This window comes from Leptopilina boulardi, unplaced genomic scaffold (genome assembly GCF_019393585.1).
Source record: "Leptopilina boulardi isolate dan_hultmark-lab unplaced genomic scaffold, ZJU_Lbou_2.1 LbouV2_273, whole genome shotgun sequence".
NCBI lineage: Eukaryota > Metazoa > Arthropoda > Insecta > Hymenoptera > Figitidae > Leptopilina > Leptopilina boulardi.
The window spans coordinates 4,585,346-4,612,843 of NW_026137833.1; the positions used below are offsets into that span (position 1 = coordinate 4,585,346).

At 26.8% G+C, this 27,498-nt stretch overlaps 1 protein-coding gene across 11 annotated transcripts in view; it reads right to left on the reverse strand.

Moving 5' to 3' along the window:
• The window catches only part of LOC127281614 (protein held out wings), a 116,002-nt gene that overhangs the window by 21,685 nt on the left and 66,819 nt on the right, over window positions 1-27,498 (reverse strand). For all 11 annotated transcript variants that reach the window (XM_051305405.1, XM_051305411.1, XM_051305403.1 and 8 more), the window contains exons 2-3: window positions 17,660-17,793; window positions 1,979-2,095 (exon numbers count right to left, since the gene is read on the reverse strand). In XM_051305405.1, the coding sequence (XP_051161362.1) occupies window positions 1,979-2,095; window positions 17,660-17,793 (251 nt within the window). The remainder of the gene's footprint in view (window positions 1-1,978; window positions 2,096-17,659; window positions 17,794-27,498) is intronic.

Genomic DNA, 27,498 nt, shown 5'->3' on the forward strand with positions numbered 1-27,498 from the left:
TATTCCGCGGAATATGTAATGAAATGTTACAATTAAGACCGGTGTGAATGCAACGAATCGCTTCACTCTGAGAGTCTTTATATCTTTTTGCCAGCAGGCGAGACGCGAGAAACGTGCGTTTGTCGTCTGCTCGGACGCGGGCTGAAAGCGCCATCTACAACTTTTTGAAATTCATACCGCGGGAGAATTCAAATTATAATGAGGTGTCAGTAACGACACATTTACTTTATTTATCTATTAATTAGATAATAATAATTTCAATTGTTACAAATTTTAAACTTTATGCTTATATTTTAATTTACCTTTAGTGCCTATACTAAATTTAAATATTTAATTTACAATAATCTGGTAAAACATATTTTTTAAATGTGGTAAAAATTCCAAAACCGATGATGAAAAACAAAATAACTATGTTGAAATTTTAAACTTCTAACTTTATACGAAACAAAAGTTAAAATTTGAACGTGGGGCCAATTATATAATTTTATTTTTACTTCTACTGATTCTAATTTTTATTCCCATTTTCACTACCACTTCTATGGATTCTAATTTTTATTTTCACTTTCACTGATTCTAATTTCCATTCTTAATTAAATTTTAACTTTCGCTAATTTCTAATCAGTGAAAATGGAAGTGAATGTGAAAATGAGAGTGAAAATTAGAATCAGTGGGCAGTCAAAGTGAAAATAAGAGTAAAAATTAGAATCAATGAAAGTGAAAGTGAAAATTCGATTAAAAAATTAGAATTAAAAGTACTATTCCCATAGAATTATTTCGAACACGTTTTGCTGTTTTAAAGTGTATATTCAAAGTTATGAGACACTCGAGTTATGCGACCACTCTCATTGGAGCACGACTCCGTGGAAAAGAAACGAAATATCTATATATATATACGCCTGGAATGTTCACTATCAAATTAATGTGAATATAGACATATATACGAGTGGGACTTGAATAGGAAAAAAAAAGTGTTGCACAGACTGCATTATTGCTCTAGCAAAGTTCGTATAACGATATTTTATAATATATACCATTGAATATATTTTGCCCCATAAGACGAAACGATTCATATGCAATATAATAATAATTGCTTGCGTTGAATATATTAATTTTACTCTCATTTTAAACGTTCCGCATGTAGTCTCATTAAAAATCATTGTCTTAAAACTGTACCATTATTATATTTAAGCCATTAGAGATAAATATTACTAAACTCGCTTCTTGTAATATTGTAAAAAAAGAAAATGATGATTTACATTAAAGAGGGGGAATTTAAAGGAAATATTAAAAAATTTTAACTTTCAAGTAAATTGAATTTCTTTTTCAGAATTTAAATTTCGCGCGCAAATTAGTTGCGCCATCTACGCTTACATAACCTCAAAACTCCAAAAATGGTTTTTAACGCCAACAAATTGAACTTTAATAAAAATTAATTTCAACCAATCACTATAAAAATCAAATATTCGGTTATATAGTTTTTGAAGAAAAACCTGGGGATATTTTTAAAAAATTTTAAATTCCGAAAATATTGCCTACGACCGGACCAGGCCTAAAATTTTTCTAAACGGAAGTAGTTTTTTTTGTAAAATTTTTTTTTTTAAATCATTAAAGTTAGTTTCAACTAGTACTAAAAGAAACAAGTTTCAAAAAAGGAGATGTAAATGGTGTCTGATTTGGCGTGGAATACCTCATTATAATGAAAATTTTCAGAAAGTAAAGTATTTTATTTTATTTTTTGATGTTGTTGTTGTTGTTGTGAAAATTCACACACGAAAAGATGTCAGTCTTGGATAAAACAGAATTTTTGGCACTGTTTCAAAATTATGTGCCAGTTGTGAAGTTCAAACTTGTTCAACCTAATTACCGCCTAATTATTAGGAGACCTATAATTGTCCGTAATTTTGACAAAATAATAAAATAGAGAAATTTGTATTTATTTAAAAAAAAAAAATAAATAAAAAAATAAATTTATATTTACCTTCTTTTTATCCCTCATCGAACCCTTTCCTCGCACCATGATTTTGCATCCCGTTTCTTGTTCCAACTGTTTTGCAGTCATACCACGTGGACCCAGGATTCGTCCAACAAAATTAAACTAGAAACAAAAACAAAATTACAAATTTTATATGAGAATTAAAAGCATTTAAAAAAAATTGAATTTTTTTTTATTATTATTGAAAAAATATTATATTACATACTACTCTCAAAATAATAATATATTCTTAATTTATAAGAGTATTTTTTACTTTGCGTCAAATTTTTTTCATTTTGTAAGAATAAATTATATTTAAAAATATAGAGGAAAGTATGCGACAAATTTATTATAATAAATTAACGAGAAAAATGGGAGTTGCAATAATATGAAATTAAAACGTCAGTCCCCTTTTTGAAAAAAAGATAAGTGTTGACCAATCGTGTGTGTAATAGAGGTAGAATAAATCAGATAAGTTTTATTCTATCAATCAATAAGAATAAAGTATTCTGCCATGTCAAACAAATGTAATCGGCGCGAAAACATCAAGATACATTTTATAAGATGATCATATTAAAAGATAATAATACGACTTATTATATAAGTACATACTATAAAATTTAATCTTCAAACATTGAAAAAAAAATTTATTTGATTCAAATATTATAAAATAAATATTTACTTGAACCAAATAATTTTTATTTGAATCAAATAAATTTTTTTTCAGTGCATTATTATTATTATGAAGTGTTATTATTATTATTATTATTATTATTATTATTATTATTATTATTATTATTTTTGCAATTTCAATACTAACTTACAAATGACATACACTGAAAAAAACGTATTTGATTCAAATAATCGGTTACTTTACTATTATCAAATAAATCATTATTTGAACCACCAAGTAAATATTTACTTGAAACAAATAATTTTTATTTGAATAATTAAATAAACCAACAATAAAATTAATGAACAAATAATAATAAATAAAACAATAATTTTGATTTCGAAGGCAAATAATATTATAATTCACTCAAATAAATTCTAATTCACTTGAATATAAATATTTGTTTCCCAATAGTCAAGTATATCCGATTATTTGAATCAAATAAATATATTTTATTATTTTACAGTATCACTCATTAGAGAAAAGATTTCTTTGATTTCAAAAAACCAATTTCTTTGACTTGTTTTCTTATTCATTCAAAAAAAAAAAAAATTTTCTTTGAAACAAAAAAAAGCTTCTTAGTTTCAAAGACAATTTTTTTTTATTCAAAGAGAAATTTTCTTTGAATGAAAGAAATATTTGTGCATTTAATCAAAGAAATTCAAACATTGATATTATATAGGGTCGAAGAAACATTTATTTGAATTAAATAAAAAAATTTCTTTGAAACAAAGATAATTCTTTTTTTTTAAATCAAAGATAATTTGTTTTGAAACAAATTTTCTTTATATCAAAGAAAAATTTGCCAAAGAAATTGATTTCTTTGAATCAAAGAAATCTTTTTTCTGGGTGTACAAAAGAATCAATATTTTTAAATATAGTACAAGTTTTTTTTTTTTATTTTAAATATAATAATTTTTCATAGATTTTTTTTTTAAATACAGAAATAAAAATCTATTACAATACTTATTATATGGTTTTAAATGGTATTCATTGATAGCTTCATAATAATAATAATAATAATAAGCCACATAGTGCCACGCAAATAGGTAAAGTGCATTCTCAGGTGAAACTAAAGCGAAGGCGAGCTATTGTCATGAGAAATTTTTTATTCGACTTTTTCTTTTTCTATTTTTTTTTTTTTTTCCTCCAAGTGCAGTGTAGGTAAGTTTATAACGTATCATTGACAATATGCGAAACAAGATTCCTCTTAATAAATATAATGGCCGGCTTTAAAGGAGGCGCGCCCATCATTATAATTTATATACATATATGTAGCGCAGGTATGTATATTGTCGAGTAAAATAAATCAAACCCCTCTCGCTCTCGCATAGTTATAAAATATACTTTGGTTATCAGAAATTAGTCACTTTGAAAATTTATCGTGGGAAGTTTGTCCTATTCAAGGGAGTTTCAATTTTACATTCCAGGTGCACATTCTAAACCTATGTTAAACAATCTCTGAACTTTGAATTATTATTATTATTTTTAATATTATATATCATTGATATTATCATATTATTATTATTAGTATTATTACTACAGCGACATAACTATCAAATTTAGAGAATATTTTTTTTTAAATTAAATTAAATTATTAAGTAGAAGTAAATAATTTCATAGGACATGAAAAATTAATATTTTAATAAAGTAAAATTATTATTTATTTAAAATGGAAAGCGAGAAGATTTAAAAAAAAAAAAATTTTTTTTTTTTTTTTTGCTAGAAAAAGATATTCTCAGAAAGATCGTGTCAACTTTCAGACGACAAATGATTCGTATAAAGCGTGGGGTCGTCTATCTTTAGAAAATTACTTCAGAAAAAGGAGCGTCTTGGCGGATAGGACAAATCAAAGTCGAGTTACCGAGAAAAGCATAGAAATCTTTCCTTTTCTGAGAGTTTTGCATGATTCAGAGATTTTCATATTTGGATTAATGATCTAAATATTATGTACTCTCTATAAATTTGAATTTTCACTATATATTATTAATTTCACTATTAAATTATTAATTATAGGTTAAATTTTACTAATTCAAATTAGTTACTATTTTTTTACTAATTTATTATTATAAATAATTCTTATTCTTAATTATAATTTAATCTATCAATTATAGGTATAGTTTAATTAATATTTATTAAATTAAATAATAATTGAAAATTTAAAAAAATTGGGTATAATTATAAAAAAACAAAATAAATAAATTTCTAAAAGTCATTTTTAGCAGAAAATTCCAATAATGCACCAGCATAAATTTTACTATTATATATATAGTGGAGGATCGGTGATTCCACAATATTGAGTATAAATGAACGTTTCCCCTCGACCTCGATGATTCAAAGGTGCCCGCATGCTCTTCAAGATTCTAATTGAAAACGAGGTTAATCTTGGATTAGAGTTTATATTCGCATGACTTCCAAAAATTATCATTTCTTCGCATATTTTATCTCAAAAAAAAAAGGAAGAAAAAAAATAAACTAATAAATCCCTAAATGTTTTTCTACTAAAACGGGAATTCTTTTTATTTAGTTGTATTCAATTTTAAGATAATAATAATAATAATAATAATAATAATAATAATAATAATAATAATAATAATAATAATAATAATAATTTTAAAATAATTTTCTCATGATATTCTGGATAAAAATTTATTACAAAATCAAGTCGTACAACTTTGTAATAAATATTTAACAGAATATCATGAGAAAATTATTTTATAATTATTATAACTGGATGAAAAAACTAAAACTGTTTAAATGATAATAATTAATAATAATACTCAGAGCCGGATTTACACCTACTGGAGCCCTAAGCACTAGACAGGAGTTACCAAAAAAGGGGCCCTAAGCACTCAGCCCTTTTGAAATTTGAGATAAAAAATTAGACAACTTCACATCAAAAACTGATGAAAGTTTCATTATAACGTCCCACTTGGAAAGATTCCCCGGAAAGTGCCCCCTGGAGGTTCTATCAGAATTCCGCCGGAAATTCCAACGTAATTCCGTCGGAATTCCAAAGAATTTCCGATGGGATTCCGACGGAATTACGTTGGAAGTTCCGGCGGAATTCTGATAGAACCTCCAGGGGGCACTTTCCGGTGAATCTTTCCAAGTGGGGTAATAAAACACTTTTTAAAATAAATGTATTTTGTATATACCTTTAATTTAAATATATATTTAAATTAACAACAATGTTTTTAAAATGATGCAGTAAACTTGTATTTTTACAAGATTACTTAGGATCGAAATTTATAACCAAAATTCTGCCTGAGAAAAATTCCGAACAAATGTTTATTTATTATTATAACAAATTCTATTACAAATTATGTAAAAAATACAATGAATATTAACAAAAAGAACTGAGTGATTTGCAATTCTGTCATATTAAAGTCCAAAAAAAATAGATTAAAAGTAAGATCTATTTTTATATACAAAATGAGTCTTTTCAGGTTATAAACGAATTGCAGAATGGACCTCTTACCCGCTTCGTTGTCTTTGACAAAGATATTTTTGACTAAGTAACAAAAACGAAAAATAAAGTGTAAGCGTTTGAATAACACTAATTTATTGTTACTAATTTCTAATCGATTGAACTATAATTGAAATAAACATAAACTATTTTCATGTTAATACTGATGCGCCATGTTGATGTTCTGATACCAGCTGATCAACATAGTCATGGCAGGGCTGAGCCAACTTGGTGCGTAAGCTTTGAAATAGTTATTCGTTACCAATGTAGATGGCATTATATGGTAATGTTCTCTTTGCTGAATTATAAGGAGAAATGAGATTATAAAAAGAAGAAAAATACAAATTGCATTGCGATTAATCGAGAACCAGAAGTCTGTATAGAAAACTGCAAACAATTTTAATTATATTGAAAAAATTCATGTTTTTGTTTACTTATTTTAAAATAAATGATTGAAGTGAGTGCGTGACATCATTGCAATTAAAAATTTGAAAAAAAAATTTACCTTACAAAAATTTGGGGGCTCCTGGCAAGCCGAGGCCCTAAGCAGCTATTAATAATAATACATAATAATATATAATAATAAATAATAATAATAATAATAATAATAATAATAATAATAATAATAATAATAATAATAAATAAATAAGATATCGATAATACTAATAATAATAAGAATAATAATAATAATAATTAAATTACCTACGTTAATTTATTATTTATTAATTTATTAATTAAAAATAAAATATAATAATTTATAATAAAAAAAAGTACAAAAAGTGACACTCGCGCGCTTTCTGGTTCAATTATTATTAAAACTTCTTGTAAATTGAAAAAAAAAAGAAATATTATTATAACATTAGTCACAAAGATCATGAATCGAGTGCATTTGATATAAAAATTAAAAAAAAAATTGATATAAAAAAATCAACTGTATTAATAACACGGAAAAAGTATAGTCATTTCAAGGGTGATCGCATTTGTTAACTGGAGCAAATATTTAAACTAATACTTTGATGAATTATATATATATAAATATATATATATAAAAAGTGTTACTTTAAAAAAAAAATAATTATAGATTTATTTTCCACGAATTGTGTAAAACAATTTTGAGGGATAAACAATAGACAACGGGATCTTAAGAGTTATTGCTCTGCTGTTATTAGACACAAGAATATATATATATAGAAAGATAAAATCCGTTTCTGTCATTGTGAACACTTAATTAAAATTCCACAGATCATGTCAGTAACCGATTTTGCACTACTGATATAAAGTAAAAAGTTTCACAGAACAATTTGTAAAATAAACTAATAAATTGAAATGTAAAAAAAAGCATTTTTCTTTTGTTTCCGTTCTTCGACAGAAGAAAAAGGTGAGAGAATATATTATTTTTTTTGGATTTTTAAATTATCATAATTAAAAAAAAATTTAATTTGTTTAATTTTGTATTTAAATATCAATTCAGTAAATTAAAAATTATATTGTATGTTAATTATTAAATTTTTGTTTTAAAACTCAGAAAATTATTTTTTTTTGAAACAACCAAATTTTGGTTGAATGAACCAAATAAATGTATTACTAACCATTACTTTTGGTTAAAACAACTAAAAGTTTATTTGGTTCAAATTATATCTTCAATCAAAAAATTTATTAAAATCAACCAAACTTATTTCGATTAGATAAATATAATATTTGAATCAAATCAATTTTGTTAATACAAAAAAAACTGGTATATTTGGTTGATACAATACTATTCCAATTAGAATTGGGATGCGCAGTATCTAAATAAAAGAAAAATTTTCTGAAAATTCAAAGAAACTTGACAAAGACAAATTCGATTTTTTTTTTCTAAATTAACAAGACGGAGAACATCCTTAAATTCATGTGAAAGTAGAAAACAAACTCAATTTTGTACTACAAAAGAACAAGTCATTATCATCATCATCATTATCATCACTCACAAGAACAAAAAAGAGTTTATTGTCTGTGTGTTTTCTATTTTTAGTACGCTATATTAAAGAAAAATTCAATTTTGGCTAAGAAACATATTTTTCAATTTTATTTTCAGCTCAAGGCTTTTCTTTTTTTATAAAAACTGAAACTATATATATATATAAAAAAGTAAATTACCATCACGAATTTGGCATAAAATTTGTAAAATTTTAATTTAATTTTCAACTATTTAAAACTTACACCCAGAAAAAATATTTCTTTGATATAAAGAAAATTTATTTCTTTCAGAAAAATTATTGTTGATTCAAAAAAAAAAAATTATCTTCGTTTTAAAGAAATTTTTTATTTAATTCAAATTAATGTTTCTTTGACCCCATATCAATGTTTGAATTTCTTTTATTTAATGCAAAAAATTTCTTTGAAACAAAGAAGTTTTTTTTCTATTACAAAGAAAATTTTATTTTGAATAAAAGAAAGTAAGTTAAAAAATTTTTGGTTTCTTTAAATGAAATAAATCATTTCCCTGGGACATGAAATTTGATATGGGAAAAATTTCTTCATCAGAAGAAATCAAATGAAATTTTGAACTAATACATTATTACACACTGTGTGATAAAGAGAGGATGTTTACTTGTAACTCTTGAATTTTGGAGTTAAGCCAAGAATGTAAATACTCCAATTCATCAATTTAAAGTAGAATGTATTTTTCATCTTTTCTTTGTTTCCTTTTTTTTGTGCGTGTGGAAAATATTTCAACGAAGCACAAATATATTGAATGTTTCCTTTTTCGCGCGCAAAAAGGAGAGTTCCAATTACCAAGCGACCAATAATTGTCCTTGGATTCCAGTTTCGTTTAAAATTTAATCCTATATATAAATTGCGCTACCGTCGCGTATACAATGTATACAGGGTGATCAAAATGTACCGGACTTCGCAAAAAAAAAAAAAAATTTCCTAAATCGATTTTTTCTGTCTGTGACAACAAATTTTAGGTTATATTATACAAATTTTTACTTACAAAAATTTTTGGCTACCGAATTTTTGACAGAATTTTTATTTTACAGTCATTTTCCTCACATGATGTTTTATTTAAGAGAATTTTAATTTAATCGAATTTTAATTTACCAAAAATTTTCATTCAATTGAATTTTATGTGATTCGAATTTTTAAATGACAAAAATTCCAATTTGTCCGAATTTTTATTTGTACGAACTTTAAATTGACAGAATTTTTAAGAGGCCGAATTTTCATTTGTCCAAAATTACAAATGTCCAAACAGAAAAAAAAAGATTTTGGCGCAATTTTCAAAAATTGACCAATCACGATATTCTTGATTATATCTAATTATTGGTCAATTTTTGAAAATTACTCCGAAATCTTTCTGTCGATTGTCTGTTTGGACATTTGTAATTTCGGACAAATGAAAATACGGCGTCTTAAAAATTCGTTCAAATAAAAATTCGAACAATTTAAAATTCGGTGAAACGATCACTAAACATAACCTAAAATTTGTTGAGAGTTAAGTTAACCTATATATTTATAAACCAAAAAAAGTTGATTTAAAATAGTTTTTTTGGGGGGGGGGCATTTTGGTACATTTTGATCACTCTGTATAATATAGCATTCAGCAAAAGGAGTTTAAAAACCCGGAATATTGTACAAAAAATACAAGGTAAAAGTTGTTAATAAAAAAAAAAAAAAAAAATTTTATCGAGCAAGTGCCTATATACACGAACATATGTTATGTACGAGAAGTTCCATTGCATCTGGACCGTGTATATATTACATGTAATAAAGTACTTCTCAGAAATATACTGGAATAAGTAAGAGTTGAATAATGAGTCAGTTTGTTGAGAGGTTTCACTGTCTTTTATAATTCATATAAGCAATAAGAAAATTTGTACAGAGATTTAGAGCAGTAATGTATTCAGAAAAATTCTGATCATTAGATTTAGTTAGAATTTTCATTTGTCAGAATTCATATTATTATTATTATTATTATTATTATTGTTACTATTATTATTATTATTATTGTTACTATTATTATTTTTTATTATTTAAATTTTTCACTAATTTGAACAATTTTTGAATTTACCGCCAATTTATATGATTTTGTGTTTGAACGATTGGTACTACTTGTATTTGACAATGCACAAAATTTCTAACCTAAAAACCGAAAAATTTCTAACTTTATTTTTACGAATTATAAAATACTAAATTTTGAAACTTACTTTTCATCTATAAAACTAAAAATATCGTTAAAACAGTTGTCACTTTTTATTGCTATAATACATGCTAAAAATGATTTATCTTATTAAACACTAATAATTTTAAGCTCAAATTTTTTTTTTTTGCGTGCCAAATAAATCAAAATAAACAAAAAAAATTGAAATTATACACCAAAAAAAAAAAGTTGTAATAAAAGATAAATATAAATATGTTGTCAACATTACTTTCACTGCAGGAGGTATAATCACCTTTTAAAAAAGAAAATAAAAAAAAAAAAAAAAAAAAAAAAACTCTTGAATTCTTATATGTATACATTGAAGTAAATGCGTTAATCGGTTTTAATGAATGCACGAAAAATAACAGAAAAAATTAAATGGCTTGTTAATTCCTTTTGCAGTAAAGTAAATGACTGGACATGTGACAGATAAGGCGAACTAAAGAGAACTAATTACTGTGTCAACTAGAGCAATAACATACATAAAATAGTATATATAGTCCTTTTTTGACATAAATAATAATAATAATAATAATAATAATGGTAAAATTTACGTAACTTGTAATTAGTCTTTTTGTTTGTTATAAATTCGAGCGCCCGTTTTATTACAACTATATATACATATAGTGTAAAAGTGACATTTCAAATTCAATTCCTTTCAACAAAACATAATTCATTACTTTGCGAAAAACATGGGTATTATATATACACGCACATTATATTAGGTTAAAGATTTATTACCGTATTTTATACCGAAAGTTTCTACTAAATATATATATATATTTCATAGTAAAATATTATTTATTAATAATTTTAATTTCATGGGACGTATGAATAAGTTCCAAAAATTAATTGTTCGAATTTTCATCCAATAAAATTTTCATTAGATATAATTTTCATTGAGCCGAATTTTTAATTGTTCGAATTATTATTTTGCAGAATTTTCATTAAACAGATTTTCTTTATTTATACAAGAATTTTTAATATGTACACGGAGAGAAGAGTTTCAGTATATATTCCACTAAACACACGTTTAGTCCAGATTCTACTAAACAGCGTAGTAATCAGAGGGACTACTATAGTTCAGTCACACAAAAAAATATACCGACTAAATAAAAATGCACAAATCTGATTTGTTGTCCACAATTAACCAGATTGCGGACAATCAATCAGATTTCTACATTTCGTTACTGTGGGTAAATTTTTTTTCTTTCGATAATCTTTTCTTTCATTTTTACTAAACAGTATTGTTTATTTATAACTGACTGTTTAGTCCGTCCAAAATGAACGATACTGTTTAGTAAATTTAATATTTATCCGAAATAATAATCATAATAATCGTGACAAATCGGTCCATTTAGGGCGCCCTCTGCCATTTTCGTTAGAACTTCGTAGTTGGGGTCGATCCCCCTCCCTTCTACAAGTAGACTAAAGTAGCATTTTCCTAACCCCCCCCCACCCCCTTAAGGCCAGGTCCAAGTGAGGCAGCGCCTTCTACATTGATACTTAAATTTTGGAAAATTTTCAACTGCCTTTTCTTGAAAACAAGATGGTAAAATGCTTTTTCCTTTATGGATAATTGATTATTGGCAAGATATACACCAGCTAAAACTTTTTTTGAGTTAAAATAATAAAAAAAATTTCATGTCAATAAATTAAATATGAGCACTTTTTTCACAAAAACTGTAACAGTACTTTCTCAGAAATTACAATCAAAAATGCAATTTCCATTTGGAAAATTAATAAACGCTAAAAAATACACGACCTAAGATTTACCAATCACGAAAATAACAAAAAAAAAGTATTTTAACATAACATATTTTACTCATTATGACGGCCGTTTGGCAGGTTATATATGTCACCAGACGTTTCGCAGTTTTGCCGAAAGGAGGAGATTGGCGGTGTTGCTAACCACCTGAAATACATAATCTACCAAAGGGCTGTCATAATCAGTAAAGCAGTATCAATATGTTAAATATTTAATAAAATTTTTTTTTCTTATTTTCGTGATTGGTAAATCTTAGGTCGTGTATTTTTTAGCGTTTATTAATTTTCCAAATGGAAATTGCATTTTTGATTGTAATTTCTGAGAAAGTACTGTTACAGTTTTTGTGAAAAAAGTGCTCATATTTAATTTATTGACATGAAATTTTTTTTATTATTTTAACTCAAAAAAAGTTTTAGCTGATGTATATCTTGCCAATAATCAATTATCCATAAAGGAAAAAGCATTTTACCTTCTTGTTTTCAAGAAAAGGCTGTTGAAAATTTTCCAAATTTTTAGTTTCAATGTAGATGGCGCTGTCTCACTTGGATCTGGCCTTAACAGGCTACGTAGTTCATGAACGCTCTTTAATGTTTTTTTTTTTTTTTTTTTTTGAGGTTATGGCAGAATCCTGAAGTGATGTGGTTAAATGCGACTCGGATTTGGATTCATCGACCCTAAAAACATATAGTAAACATTCTCAGACCCCCAGATTAGAAACATTTTTTTTTTAAATTCGTATCTCAAATTTAGGGATCAAAATCCTGATCTGATGGGGTTAAACAAACCTCGAATTCGGAGATTCAAGAAACATAATATATAGGTAACAAAGTCAGACATCCCCAAAATTAGAAAATTTTTATTTTTTTCTGTAATTTATTATTTATTGAAACAGATGATAAAAAAAAACCCCTCTAAAATGAACATCTCCCACTACGTTCAAGTATAACAGAAGAAAAATGTTTCCTGATTTTTGTTGTTGGAATGACATTTGTAAAGCATATAGAACGCATAAGTATATATGGAATTAAAGTTCGACGCCTTGTCAACTTTGAAAATTATAACCGACAGTCGTACATGTATTTTTATAAAAAGTTTATATTCTTTTCCTTAGGGGAGGGCATTTTCAAGGGGGGTTATATTTTACATACGAGAAAAAAAACACACACACACAGTTTCAAGCAAAGAAGATAAAATACATTTTTATGGGACGGAAGTGGAATCGTAGTTTTCGAAGAGGTTTTTTTTTTTTTATTTTTATTATTCTTTTTTTTATAATGATCCAAAGAGAGAGAGAGAAAGAGTCTCTGATGCGGGGGTATATAGTGTTGAGCATGTTCGAAATGTGTGTACAGTCAGCTGTTATTTTTGGCACGCTCAAAATAGAATCCCTGACGAAGAACTCTAACTCTCTCTCCCCAATTTTCTATTGCCGACTTTATAAACCCTCGACGAGAGTTATAATAACGAGGTTGTGTCTGTGTGTGTGTGTGAAGGCTTTTGGCAGAGCAGGATGTTATCGTTTGGATATCGATATCTGACATATACGCGAGTGAATTCGACATTTTCACTTACCAAAAACTATTTTGCCATGAAAAATTTTTTCAGCTATCCTTGCGCACTCTTATATATATTATGAGGAACATCAACATCAATTTCATGAGAATTTCGGCATCTCTTCATGAAATAATATGTTTATTGCTCTACTTTCAACATTCCAACATATATTCGCGCTTCAAAATAATATATATATCAAGGGAATAATTTTAAAAGAGAAAATCATTAAATTAAATATTTTTCTCTTCGTTTTAAAAATAATAAATTAAATTCAATGTCAAAACTCAAAAAAAAAAAAAATTAAATAAATTAAAAGGTCAAAAAAAATTACTGCTTTGTTTTTAAATAGAATTTACATAACATAGTTATGGGAACCGTTACCATAGTATCCGTTTCCATAGTAACCGTTATCATAGTATTCCATGACAACTGTTACCATAGCAACCGTTATTACAGAATTCATTTTGTGACGTCCCAGTATGTCAAAACCTCACACTTTTCTTTTTGAAATTTGTCTTAGGATGAGGGATTCAGAATGTCCTAATTTAAGATGTAATTATATTTTAATTATGTATTGTTGTGTATGTAAGAATGTTTTCCCCGTGTAAAAGAATGTTGTATTGAATGAATATTATATTTTATTATTTCTGCTTATTTTATATTAATATTATTTTTACTCAATTTATTCTTTTATACAATTTTTACACATCTTTAGAATTTCAACATTTTAATTTATCATTCAACCATGAAGAATAAATATTCGACAATCTGGTTCCTGGGTTTTTTCGTTCACATTTTCAGAAAACACGCAAAATCCTTTTTAATAAAAAAATACCATAAAGCTGTTTCAATAGAAAAAACGCCTAAACTAGAAAGAGTATTGATACACATAAGGATGTTAATCCCTAAATTTTAAGATTTCAATAAATAAAACATCTAAAATGAACAAGTGCAATAAAGGATCTTGCATTCTCAGAAATGACAATTCCTTAAAAGTGTGCGATTGTGTTGCCTTGCAATAAAATTACAATTAGACAAAAAAGCAAGGGGCCCAACTCCGCACATAGCGTAAACATTTGTTGGACAAATGTTTTATTGCACCTCCACCTCAGCGTGTACCTGGTCCAAGTGGACCCTAAGGGTTTTTAATACTCAATTTCTATTTTTAGGGCGTGATTTTTATGTTGTTTTCAGCAAATCAGAAACCTTAATTTTCTCCTTTTTCCAAAATTTTCCCTCCACCTTTAACTTTTTGCAAGTTTTCTTGAGAGTGGGAATGAACGACGCGGTTACCCGGAGCGTCGTCCAACTTCTTTTAATCAGTCTCTTTTCGGTCCCTGTTTGCGAAATTCGGAATTGGTTCCCTTCCTGAACCAATAATTCCTTGAGGTTCGACCTTAGGATTTTCAACGAGATTTGGTCTGAAAACACGCTCTCTTATCACTGTATATAATTCCTATTTGTTAAAGATTCGAACTTAAGATTTGTAGCATGTCCAAATCTCAGTGATTTCCTATAACCGTATAAATCCTCGGAATTAATATTTGGTTCAGGATAGGATCTAATCTCCGTTTCGTGAATATACCGTTTTACTTTAACTTCTATATTCATTGAAATTTTATCTTGTCAACTTGTATTCTTTTTAAACTTATTAATTTTATAATTTTACCCTTCTGGTTTATAGATTTTGTAGTTATCAATAAAATTCTTAATTGTTCTTATATGTGAATTTTGTGTATTAATGTGTTTCGTCGAGAAATCTCATTGTATGCGTAAGTTTGGAAAATGAACAAAAATTTTAATTCAACCTAATCTATTTTCTCTTTCCTTCTATTTTATCATTTATTCCTCTAATAACAATAATAAGGTGAATTTCAACTCTTAGTAAGTAACAAGATCCCACAAATTCTATTTTTTAGCCACCCGAAGAATAGAATACAATATATAATAAAGGATATAAATTTAATTGTCTAAATTTTGAGCTTAAGTTCTTGATTTTTCTTTAATTATTTTTTTTATTCTTTATAATAAATTATTTATATGTTGCGAAATCAATTAGAAATATTTGTGACGAACTTTTAGTTTTTCTTTTAACCTTTATTTCCATGCCGTGACGTAACAATTTCCATAGCAACCGTTACCATAGGAACCGTTACCATGGTAGTAAACGTTACCTTAGCAGGCTAAGCTATTGCTATTGTTGTTTAGCAAATTTTTGATTACACAGAAAATTAAAAGGCATTAAAATAAGCTGCAACGCTTATTATTTTAATCAAATTTTCCTTATTTTAATCCATTTTGGTATTAAAATAAGCATAATTGGATTAAAATAATAAGCGTTGCAGCTTATTTTAATACCTTATAATTTTCTGTGTAGAAACCTATAATATTGTACCTAATTTTAAATGTCATTCAAAATCAATTGTTTTCATCTCAAAAATTGTATCATTGCTGATTTCAAATCTAAACATCTTCTATAGGATATTAAGTTAACAGATTTTCAATAATTATAATGAGAAATTGTCTCTCTATTATATAGATATATAAAATCTCTTCCGTAAAGTAACATGAGAATATCATATATATATATATGCAAGGCAAAGTTAATGGACTCTTACAGAGAGTATAAGAGTATATTGCAAATCGAGCAAGTGGTACTTAGCATCAGTTTTGCAATAAAATTGTTTTTCTTTTCCGTTCACGGGCCAATCTCAGCCGCGCGCATAATTTACGATTGCCCTCAATGATAAATCTCTAATACACGATTCCCAATGATTACATGCGGGTAGAAGAAAATATGACATGTATATTTCATAAATGCATCTTTTATTACTTGGATCTTAAAATATATATATATATATATGTATGCATGTATAACGTTCGGTATATATACACACTGATATATACATATGTATTCAATTTCATGTAAATCAGTCAGGTGATTGTTCCATTTGATTTTGCATATGAAAATTAGTTATTTCTAGGGTAAATGTACTAATTACGGCGCGATTCGAGTCAAAACATTTTTGAAATAGAAAATTTGACATTTCTAATTGTATAAAGTCAATTTAAAACTTATTAAACCTAAAGGCTTATGTTATTTAGATATTAAAAAAAAATTTAGCTTTATTAAAATCGATTATTTAAACAAATTATGAGAAATTAAAACTAATACAATAATTTTCAATTAGGGCGCGATTTTATCAATTTTGGTGTTTCAATTACGGTGACCAAAATTACGTGTATTTTGAAGATACTTTGCCCCCACCGTAATTGAAGCAAATGGAAATCTTAAAAATGTTCAGGGTGTCTACTAAAAATCTGAATTAAAATTCCAGGACTGTCCAGGACGAATTTCTTATTTTTCCAGAACACTAAATTGGATGACCTTAAGGAATAAAATAATGTTTAGTTTAACTATTGTTGGCAGAAATTCAATTAAAAAAATAATTTTAATAAATATTACCGAAAACATTAATAAACATTACATTACGTAACTTAAGTTACGTGTCATTTTACTTATTTAATTAATTTTTTTTTAACTTGATTGACAAAATTATAAATTTTTGAAAATTTAAAAGCAAAATATAAAAAATTAAAGCACAAAAATTAAAATTCCAGGACTTTCTAGGACATTTTTTCAAATTCCAGGACTTCCAGACTACACTGGTTAATATTGTCAAAGTCGATTTAGGCATACGGGGGTTAGGAATTTTTTTCAGTGTAGTAGACACCCTGATGTTTCAATTACGGCGAGGGAAAAAATTTGATTTCAAATAATTAAATTAATAATTGTTTAAATGTACATCTTTATTAGTATAATTGTAAAAAAGATTAAAATGAATTTTTTTGAATCATTTTGCAACAAGTTATATTAAATATAATAGTAATAATAGCTATTTTTTATAAACACGCCGTAATTGATGCACTTATCCTATATATGTATGGATCTCATTCATTTTGTTACTTTACGGAAAAGGAATCAAATTTTAATTATTGATTTTAAATATTTTTTTTAAAAATAATATACTATTACTTACATCTGGGTGTTCTTTAACAGGTACATATACTTTTTCTGTGAGTGTGGTGACATCTCCATCTGGTTCTGGTAAAATCAGTGGTTCTTTTTTGACACCACTTATTTGAAAGAGACTCGCGCGAACCTTGGCAATTTCTGAAAAAATAAAAATTAAAACATTATTATTATTATTATTTAAACTTATGGTATATAGAAATAAGGCTTCTAAGTTGTTTGCGCGAGGTTCAAGGTCGTTCGCATCGGATGCAGTTAATTGGCGATTTCAAGTTCGGAGGGCCGAAATAATTAGTATGGGCAAATGACCGTGGGATTCAAAACACTCCCATGTTGTATATTTATTATTTCATAAATTCTGTTAAATCCAACACAAAAGAAAAAATTAAATGCGTTTTCAAATTGTTGAATATTAAAATTAATTAAAACAAAAACGCAATGTAAACATAATAACAAGAACAATATAATACTACACTGTAAAAAATAAGTATATTATTTTAAGATATTTTGGTAGCGTTTTTAAGACATTTAGATGTTTAAGATGTCTTGGATGTCTTAAAAATGCTACCAAAACATCTTAAAATATAAAATACTTCTTTTTGCAATGTATATCACTGAAAAAACTAAAATCCAAATTTAACAATATCTTCTATTATATTATATATATATAAATAATTATATTATATATTATATTATACATTATATTATATTATTATTATATATTCTTGACAATAATCATTTTTTAAGTTAATAATCATGTCAAAATATTATTGACAATCTAAAATAATCAGTGGAACATCTGAATTATGACACTTTGCAGGGAATGGTAGCTTTTTTTCGATACATGACGGGGAACTAGAATAAAGAAAAGCAGGGTGAAGCAGGTGTAAAAAATATAAAGCTATGTCATATTTCGGACGTTCTACTTGAATTTCCGTATTTTTGGTGAAATAAATATTAAAATATATAGTACTAAATAATAATAATAATACAATAATAATAATAATATAATAATAATAATATTAATAATAATAAAAATAATAATAATAATAATAATAATAATAATAATAAAATCAAAGCTTGAGAGAAAGTAAAATTGAAAAAAAACGAAACTAAGAGAAAGAAAAAAAAAGAAGTTATAATGCAGAGTGACTGTAATACGCAAGATAATAATGTAAGAGGATCTCGAGCGGATCAAAGTGTGTCTCGCAATTCGCAAGTAGAGTTGTAATATATGTAACGTGAGGAGAAGCATTACGCCGCGAAAATTATTGCGTTCATGTGTGTTAAGCATTGCGTATACATATACATATATAAATAATAAAGTTTAGTGATTTACATAAACATTGATTGTGAACATATATATATATATATATATATATATATATAAATTAGATATAGAGAAAAAACGAAGCTTTTTCTCTCACTCTCTTTTAACACTCTCTATATTTGTCTATATATATATAGACAATTTGTCCTTGACACAGTGAAGCAATTATACAGTCGAGCCACTGTAAATAAGTCACGCTTGTTCTCTCCAGAAGCACTTGAGATCGTGCTTCGATATAGTCTCGGAATTAATTAGCCGATCGAAGATCAAGCATTCCGACTGGAAATGGTCACTGCACCCTCGCCGGACGTTTGTGCTTCACTCTTTTATATATATATATATATATGATAAATGATATGTTAAAATCGACTAAACTTGTTATATTTTTTCACTGCGATGTATCTTATTTCGATCTTAGCAAAAATTGACAGAGTTCGCACTATTGGTGCGATAATGGTACCAGTACTGCGCCATTACTGCGCTAGTACACCCAAAGAAATGTTTTACTTAAACCAAATATAATATAATTGAATTAAATAAACGTATATTGGTCTCACAACTTACTAGCCTATTTATTTGGCGTAAATAAAAATTTTTTATTTAAATCAAATAAAAATTTATTTCAATCAAATAAATATTTATTAGGCTTTCAAACAAATATATCATTTCTCTGGGTATAGTCAATTTTTGATAGGGTCCTGTTTTCAATTGATTTATATTGTCATGAACATAACCTCAAAAAGCTTAGGCTAGTTTAAAAGTCAGGAAACAAACGGTTTTTGAGTCTAAGAATCTAAGCAAATCGTAAAAAACATCTTAAAAAGGCGACCAAAACATCTTAAAATAAGATACTTCTTTTTGCAGTGAAGTTTCTTCAAAATAGAATAATTTTTGAATCTTTTACATGAAATTTAAAATATTTCACATTTTATACGCAATATTAATAAATTGAGAAAAAAGGAAATTTTACTGAAACGAATTTCTAACCTATAAATATAATGATATGCCTATTTTAAAGAAATTTTTAAGGGATGAAATCAGTTTTTTTAGAAAAAACTTGTTAGATTTTTGTGAAACTATTTACTCGTTTGTTTTTTTTTTTTGCTCGCTGAATACGTATCTGATATCACAAAAACAAACGAGTATAACTTGTTTCACAAAAATCTAACAAGTTTTTTCTAAAATACTGATTTCATGATTTTGTATAATCAAGAATATTATAAACATCTTAAAATGCATTTAGGTTAAGTTGTAAGATTGTTACAGAAGATGTTATAAACGTTTTAAAAGTGACTACTCTCTAAATCTGAGTTAGTAAAAATGTTTACTATAATTTAAATTAGTGACTCACTTTTTGCTTTAGAATTAGTTAAATTTTACTAATAATTAGTAAAATTTTACTAATTGAGAAGCAAAAAGTAAGTCACTAATTCAAATTAGTAAACTTTTTTACTAATTCAGATTTAGAGAGTACAATGTATTTTAAAATACTTCTTTTTGTAGTGAATAGTAATAACAATGATAATACTAATACTATAATAATAATAATAATAATAATAATAATAGAAATAATCATAATAATAATAAGAATGAAATATACTTTTTATGAATGCGGAAGTATGTTAATGGAAAAATATATATGTCAGATTTCCGTGTTGATAATGAAAAGTAAAAATGTTCATGTACATATATATATATATATATATATATATATATATATATGCGTTATAGTGCGCGAAAAACCTAATTTCAATCTCTTATATATACGCGATCCATATTTAATAGTTGTGGGATGTCAATTAGAATATATATTCTTTATAAAGACGAGTTTGTTAATTTAATATTTCTCTTATAGATACTGACGCTGATGAAGATATAGCGAAGAAAAAAAAACAAATTATCGCATAAATATTAATATATAGCTTAAAGCAGGAAATGCTATATACGCAAGTATATATATATATATATATATATATATATAAATATATAGTTACTACAACATTCACACCTGTTGAACATTTAAGTGTGTGTGGTAACTTTAGAAAAATTATTATAATAAAACTTGATTCCATCATATATAATTGAATTTACAATGTATGTTAGTTTTTTTTCAAAAATTTCCAATAACAAATGTTCTACAGTATAAAAAAATGAATTCATACAAGTTTTCATTGTACTAAGAAGTTATTGCAATTTAAATAAGTTATAGTAGGTAAGTACGATAAAAAAAAATTTTGTTGATTCAAAAGTAATTATGGTATCATCTTGACTATTATAAAATAAATATTTATTTGTATTAAATAATTATTAATACGAGTCAATTAAATGTGTATTTGTGTCAAACACAGAAATTGTTGGTTCAAATACAGTTTATTTAATTCAAATTAAAAATTATTTGATTCAAGTAAATATATTACTCTCTAAATTTGAATCAGCGATAAGTATAGGTCTATTAAGCTGGCACCACTACTTCAATATTTTTAAAAAATCATTGTGCCACGATTTAAGGCTCAATTAGGGCTAATTACCGCTGACATGTAAAAATTTGCCGCTCCTCATTTTTTTAAAAAAAAGTCCATTGGTGCTAGCTTAACGTTAAGCTAGCACCAACAACTCTATAAACTCAACAAATAATTCAGAACCAAAAATTTTCAAATGCTATAATTTAAGGCTCATTTAGGGCTCTCAAATGGAAAAGGAAAAAATTTTCTAAAAGCAACCCTTAACCCAAAAAACTACCCTTACCATTTTTTTAATGTAAAACAATTACGAAATCAATATTGTTAATTTTTGGTTAGTTTTTCTTCTGTTGTAAGGGGATTCTTTCTGGGTTCGGTACCTTCCCGTGCCATCTAGAAAGTTAATTTGAACCCCTTTCCGAAATTCCTTTCCAAAGATTCATCATTAAACTTGCAGTTTAATAAACTGAAACTTTAGAAGAAAAGAAAAAGCTTGAAAAAAGCTACAAGCAAATACTACTATCTGCTAATTTGATATCGAATCTTTATTTTGGAAAGGGATTCAAATTGACTTTCTACATGGCACCAGAAGGTACCGAAACCGGAAAGGACCCCCCTACAACAAAAGAAAAGAAAAAGCTTGAAAAAAGAGCTTTCTTTAAAAAATCAAAAACAAAGTTTTTTAAAAAATTTTTAAAATCCATTGAACTTTTTCAGCCTCCCACACCTGATTATCAGTTTTGGTGATGAAACACACGACTTAGGCAGAATTTAGGGCTCAATTCGGGCTCAATTAGGGCAATGAAGCAAAAAGAAACCATGTTCCATTTTTTTTAAAAAAAAGCCTTCTTGGTGCTAGCTTAATAAATAAGTTGGCATCGAAAGCTCTTTAAACTCAAGAAAACAGTTCAGAACTGAAAATGTACATGTGTCCTTATTTAGGGCTCATTTAGGGCTCTTGAATAAATCAATTAAGAATCATCCAATATTTCTTGAAGAATGTTATTTATATTTAGACATTCATATAGTCACAAATCTACAGATATCTAGCTTTTACGCGGAAAAATTAGTCTCTTAGAATTTAAGCGACTAACCGAAGAAAGTCGGATATGAATGATTATTTTCGACAATTTTTAAATATTTTATAACTTTGGAGGAATGTCGTAGAATTTCTAGAAAACTAGTAGTGAAAAAAGAAGTTGCTGAAATATTGTATAACAAGTATTTTCAAACTTCAGCGACTTAATACACCATTATTTATTTTTGGAAAAATTAATTGTAAAAACGAACTTCCCGCCTAATCCTTTTAGAAAAATGTGCTGCCATCTTTGTTGCATATAAGAAACTGTTTTTTGTTTAGAAGTAGAACAATGGTTGGATGGCATTATTAAAACTTCTATCTTCTGTGATGTACTAGCGCCGCCGACGGCCGCAAGCGGCCATCTTCGTTGCTTCTGTTCCTTTTTCAATTTCCATTTTATTCATTTCATTTTAAAAAATGATTTAATTTCATCTTGTGTTTTTTATTTCATATCGATTCAAAATGTAAAAAAAATTATGAATGGGAAATAAGAGAGATTGATTTACGCTATAATCTCTCTTGCACTAATCATTTTCTGCTTTTTTTATTTATTTTAAATTATACTCATCTTTATGCTACTCCGTACTAATTTACTTATAATTGTTTATAGTCTGTTGATTAAATTAAATTAAATAATTTAAATTTCTGATAAATTGTAAAGTATAATGTAAATATAGAGAAAATAAATTTTTCAGTCTCATAAAGTAGTCACAGAAATGGTTAATTTAAAAAATTACATTCAATCGATTTGTGTGCAATCAATTTTTTCTTTTTTTAATGGAAAAATGAACTGGGTTTCATTGTTTTTTACAAATAATTCATTTAAAAAATTTTTAAGTTACTTATTCAATTGTTAAATCAAACTTAATGATTAATACCTATTCATAATTCTTTGCACGCAAAATTAACAAAAAAATTATATTTAAATTTATTTATATTTTAAAAAATTTAATTAATGAAATTACTATTTTGAAGAATTTAAATTATATTAGAGTTATTCTGTAACTCATTTGTCAGTAATAATAGGAAGAGTAGTAATAATTTTGATAATTTCTTTTTAATAAAAAGTAAACAAAAACGCAATATATTAACTTATATTGAAATGAGTAATTTTTCATTTCAATATGTTAATTTGAAACTATAAAATAATCTAAATAATTTTTACGTGTTCAGAAATAAATAACCTAATAAATTTAAATAATAGCGCTCATTTTTCAATTATGAAAGAAGCGACTGCAGCACCACCTACATACATTTCTAATCTTGATATACGTGTCGCCTTTCTATAATGATTTCACATTCTCAATGCTCATTCCTTATTTCGATATTTTTCGAGTTCAGTTCATCACTGTTTTTTTTAAGAAAGGAAACAAGTTATTTAGTATCTTTTTTGTTTTCTAAGTCATTAGTATTTTAATCGTATATTTTCCATACGAGAAACAATGGTTTCTAAGCCTGGCAGAAAACCTTTCATCTCTGATGAAGAAATAAAACGAGTTATTTTGGAACGAAGAAATGATATTTTTCTCAGTGAAAATAAATTAAAATCAAAGAAGGATATTGTTTGGCAAAAACTTTCTCAAGATGTAGGAGCTAAGATAAGTGCAGGAACATTTTATTCGAAACTCTGCGATTCACACTTTAAGAGTAAAATCTTTGGACGACAAAAAACAGTCGATTCTCAACTTGATAATTCCTTGGACCAATCTAACCTAAAAAGTGACACTTCTGTTTCTGAAAAAAATACTTTAAAGTTCGCTATCTTTGAAAAAAAAGATGAATTTCAGAAACTTTTGATTTCAAAAGAATTCCATACCAAAAAGGGTGTCAAATTTTGTTTCCGATTAGAACCTGGGAGATGGGAAGATTGGATATCCAATAGAATTTGGGATGTTTCGAAATTGTCGTGTGGATTTAATTTCCACAAACATTATATTAATGAAGATGCTTCTGCAGGCTCTATCAAAGGTAATTATTAATTTAAATTAAAAATATGATTGCATTGCATAATACTTGTTTACATTATCCTAACCTTAAAGTTACTCTAACAGTTGTTTTCGGTATTCTTTTCACATTTATAATATTATAAAATTACTTGAATATAAATTTTTATAATTTTTGTATAATTCGATAAAAGGAAACTTTCAAATGATTAATTTACATTTTTTATATATTACATAATAATTTTTAGCCTTAGTTATAGTACTTTTTTACAAAGTGTCCATTCTCTGGTGAGTGTCAATTCATTGGTACCATTACCTTACTTCATTTTTTATTCCAGTATAGAAATTTTTAAAAATATTTGAATGAGAAAAAACCTTGTTCATTTGAACATTAATAACTTCAGGGATATTAAAATTACCATTTCGTTGAATTTAAATAAGATTTTATAAAGAAAAATTTGTGATTTACTTGTGGGTTATTTTTTTCGAGAAGACAGCATAATTATTTTTATGAACTTTTTTTTATCAATATCGAAAACTGAGAAAAAATAATAATTAATGTAAATAGAAGTATAATTAAATTCAAATTCTAACTTTTCTTATTTGAAAATATATTGATTATAATGTTTCATATTAATTAAATATTTTCAGGTTACTGCAAGTGTGGTACTACATTGGATTGTAAAATTGACAATTCAACATATGTACATGAAGTACACATTGACTGCATTGTAAATGTGGAAAATAAATCGCAAAAATGCAAAAAAAGATATTTGAGAGGTGTTGTGAGAAACGAAATTGCACAAGAGTTGATGTCGAAAGGTGCAGAATTGTACCGAACGGAGCAAGCCTCTAAAAAAATGAAATATGGTGATCCTGAGCCGGGATTTCTGCCGAAGGCATCAACTCTAAGGGTTGCTAAAACCGAATACAAAAATTCGACTTATCTCGATCCAGATCCTAGGAAAGCGATAGAAATTATGAAGTATACGTGTTGGAGTAGTGCCATCCATACAATTGTCCAAAATCCATTTCGTGTTAGTTTTTGGAACACGCATCAAATCCAGTCATATTATAGATATGCTGAACAAGGGAATCCTGAAATTTCTGTCGATGCTACTGGCAAACTGGTTAGCCCATTTCTAGTTTTTGAAAACTTTACAACAGGACATATTTTTCTATACCTCATAGTTGTCAATGAAGAGGCCGGACAGTATACTGTTGGTCAAATGTTGAGTTCATCCCATTCAACAGTAACAATTTCACACTTTTTAAGTGAATGGGTTGCAGCAGGTGCTCCCAGTCCTAAAGTTGTCAACTGTGACTCATCGAAAGCCTTATTGGCATCAGCAGTGAGAACATTCACTCAATACCAAACTATATCAGAGTATACTCAAGCCTGTTATGAAGGAATCCTTCCAAATTGCTACATAAGAATTGATGTCGCACACTTTATAAAATTGTACGCCGATGTCTTAAAAAAATTGACTAATTTAAGAAAAGTGCGAATATTTTATAAAGCTGCGATTGGCCAACTGATATTGGCACGAAATTTGGAAGTAGCAAAAAAGATTTTAAAGGCTATTTTAATAATAGCTCAAGCTGAAACGGACGGTTACTCAATACAAAGAAAAATCAAAACGCAATGCGAAATTGAAAGGGATTTCTTGAAAAAAATCATAGATCCGAAAGAACTTGAAATTGATTCCGATGAAATTTCTGAAGATAATTGTCTTGATCGTCCACAAGATGATACAATTTTTGAGAGTCTTGAAGATAATCGTAACTTTTGGTCGAATTGGTTTGACTCTGTGAATCGAGAAGCTGTTGCGTTAATCAAAAAAGAAATTGGTGACCATGATAACGCGTACTACCTGCCTAAATTAATTGAAAAACTTCAAAAAGATTTCGCGTGGTTTCCTCTTTGGTCCTGCATTGTCAGAGACAAATTCGGTTTTGGCAAGATTCCTGGTTCTTCTGCGCCTGTTGAAAGCCAGATAAAAGATATAAAGAAAGATTTGTTTTCTTCATCAAGCTCTTTAATGAGAGTCGATGTATGTATTGATAAGTTGTTAACTTATTTCAATGGCAGGTCATTATTAGTCGAAGCGAAGGCAATGGAGATCGAGAATAATATCAGTGTCACTGAGAGTGAAAAATCTGTGTCAAAAATCCAGGTCTCTGAAGAAAGCTCTTTTTATTTAAATGAAATTTCCTTTCAAGATGGACTAGAGTCAAAAATTAATAGTAAAGATTCTTTCTCGAAAATCAAGACTCCTGAAATTTCTAGTTCTCTAAATGAGGTATCCTTGCTAGAAGACCAGAAATCAAAGAATGAGAGTGAAAACACTATCTCCAAAATTCAGGTACTTGATGAAAGTTTTGGTTCTTTAAATGAGGATTTTCAAGAAGATGCACTGGAATCAAATTGTGATAATGAATTGTCAAATGGTATGTAAAAATATAAGAAAAATAATAATTATAAGTACAAAAAATGAACAGATCTTTCATTCTTAAACGCTATAACTGCAGTCCAAAGTAAAAACCTTGTAACCGTATTTTCCGTTAGATCGTGATTTGTCCAAAACCTAATGAAATTTCGACCTTACGGAAAATACTTTTACTAGGTTTTTACTTTGGACTGCAAATAAGTTACTCACTAAATTTGAATTAAAGATAATGTAACTCATAAAGCAATTAAAATTCAGTTATGAAAAATCGTATGTACACTAATTAAAAATATTTGTTCACTAATGCGAAATAATTTTTGAATATTTTAGCGAAATTTTTTATGACTCATCAGTGGGCATATACTAATATCAGTTGTTGTCATCTACTTGTACATGTTCATATTGTTATTTTTATTTATAATTCTAAGATTGGAGAATAAAGAAATCTTTCTTGTAGTAATAATTTAAAAGATCTGTTCAATTTTATTTTTAATACATTGTTCAATGGGTTTCTCCGAATATGTGAATCAAATCTTTTTTAATAATATAGGCATTATATTCGGGTCATTTATATTTCAGATAT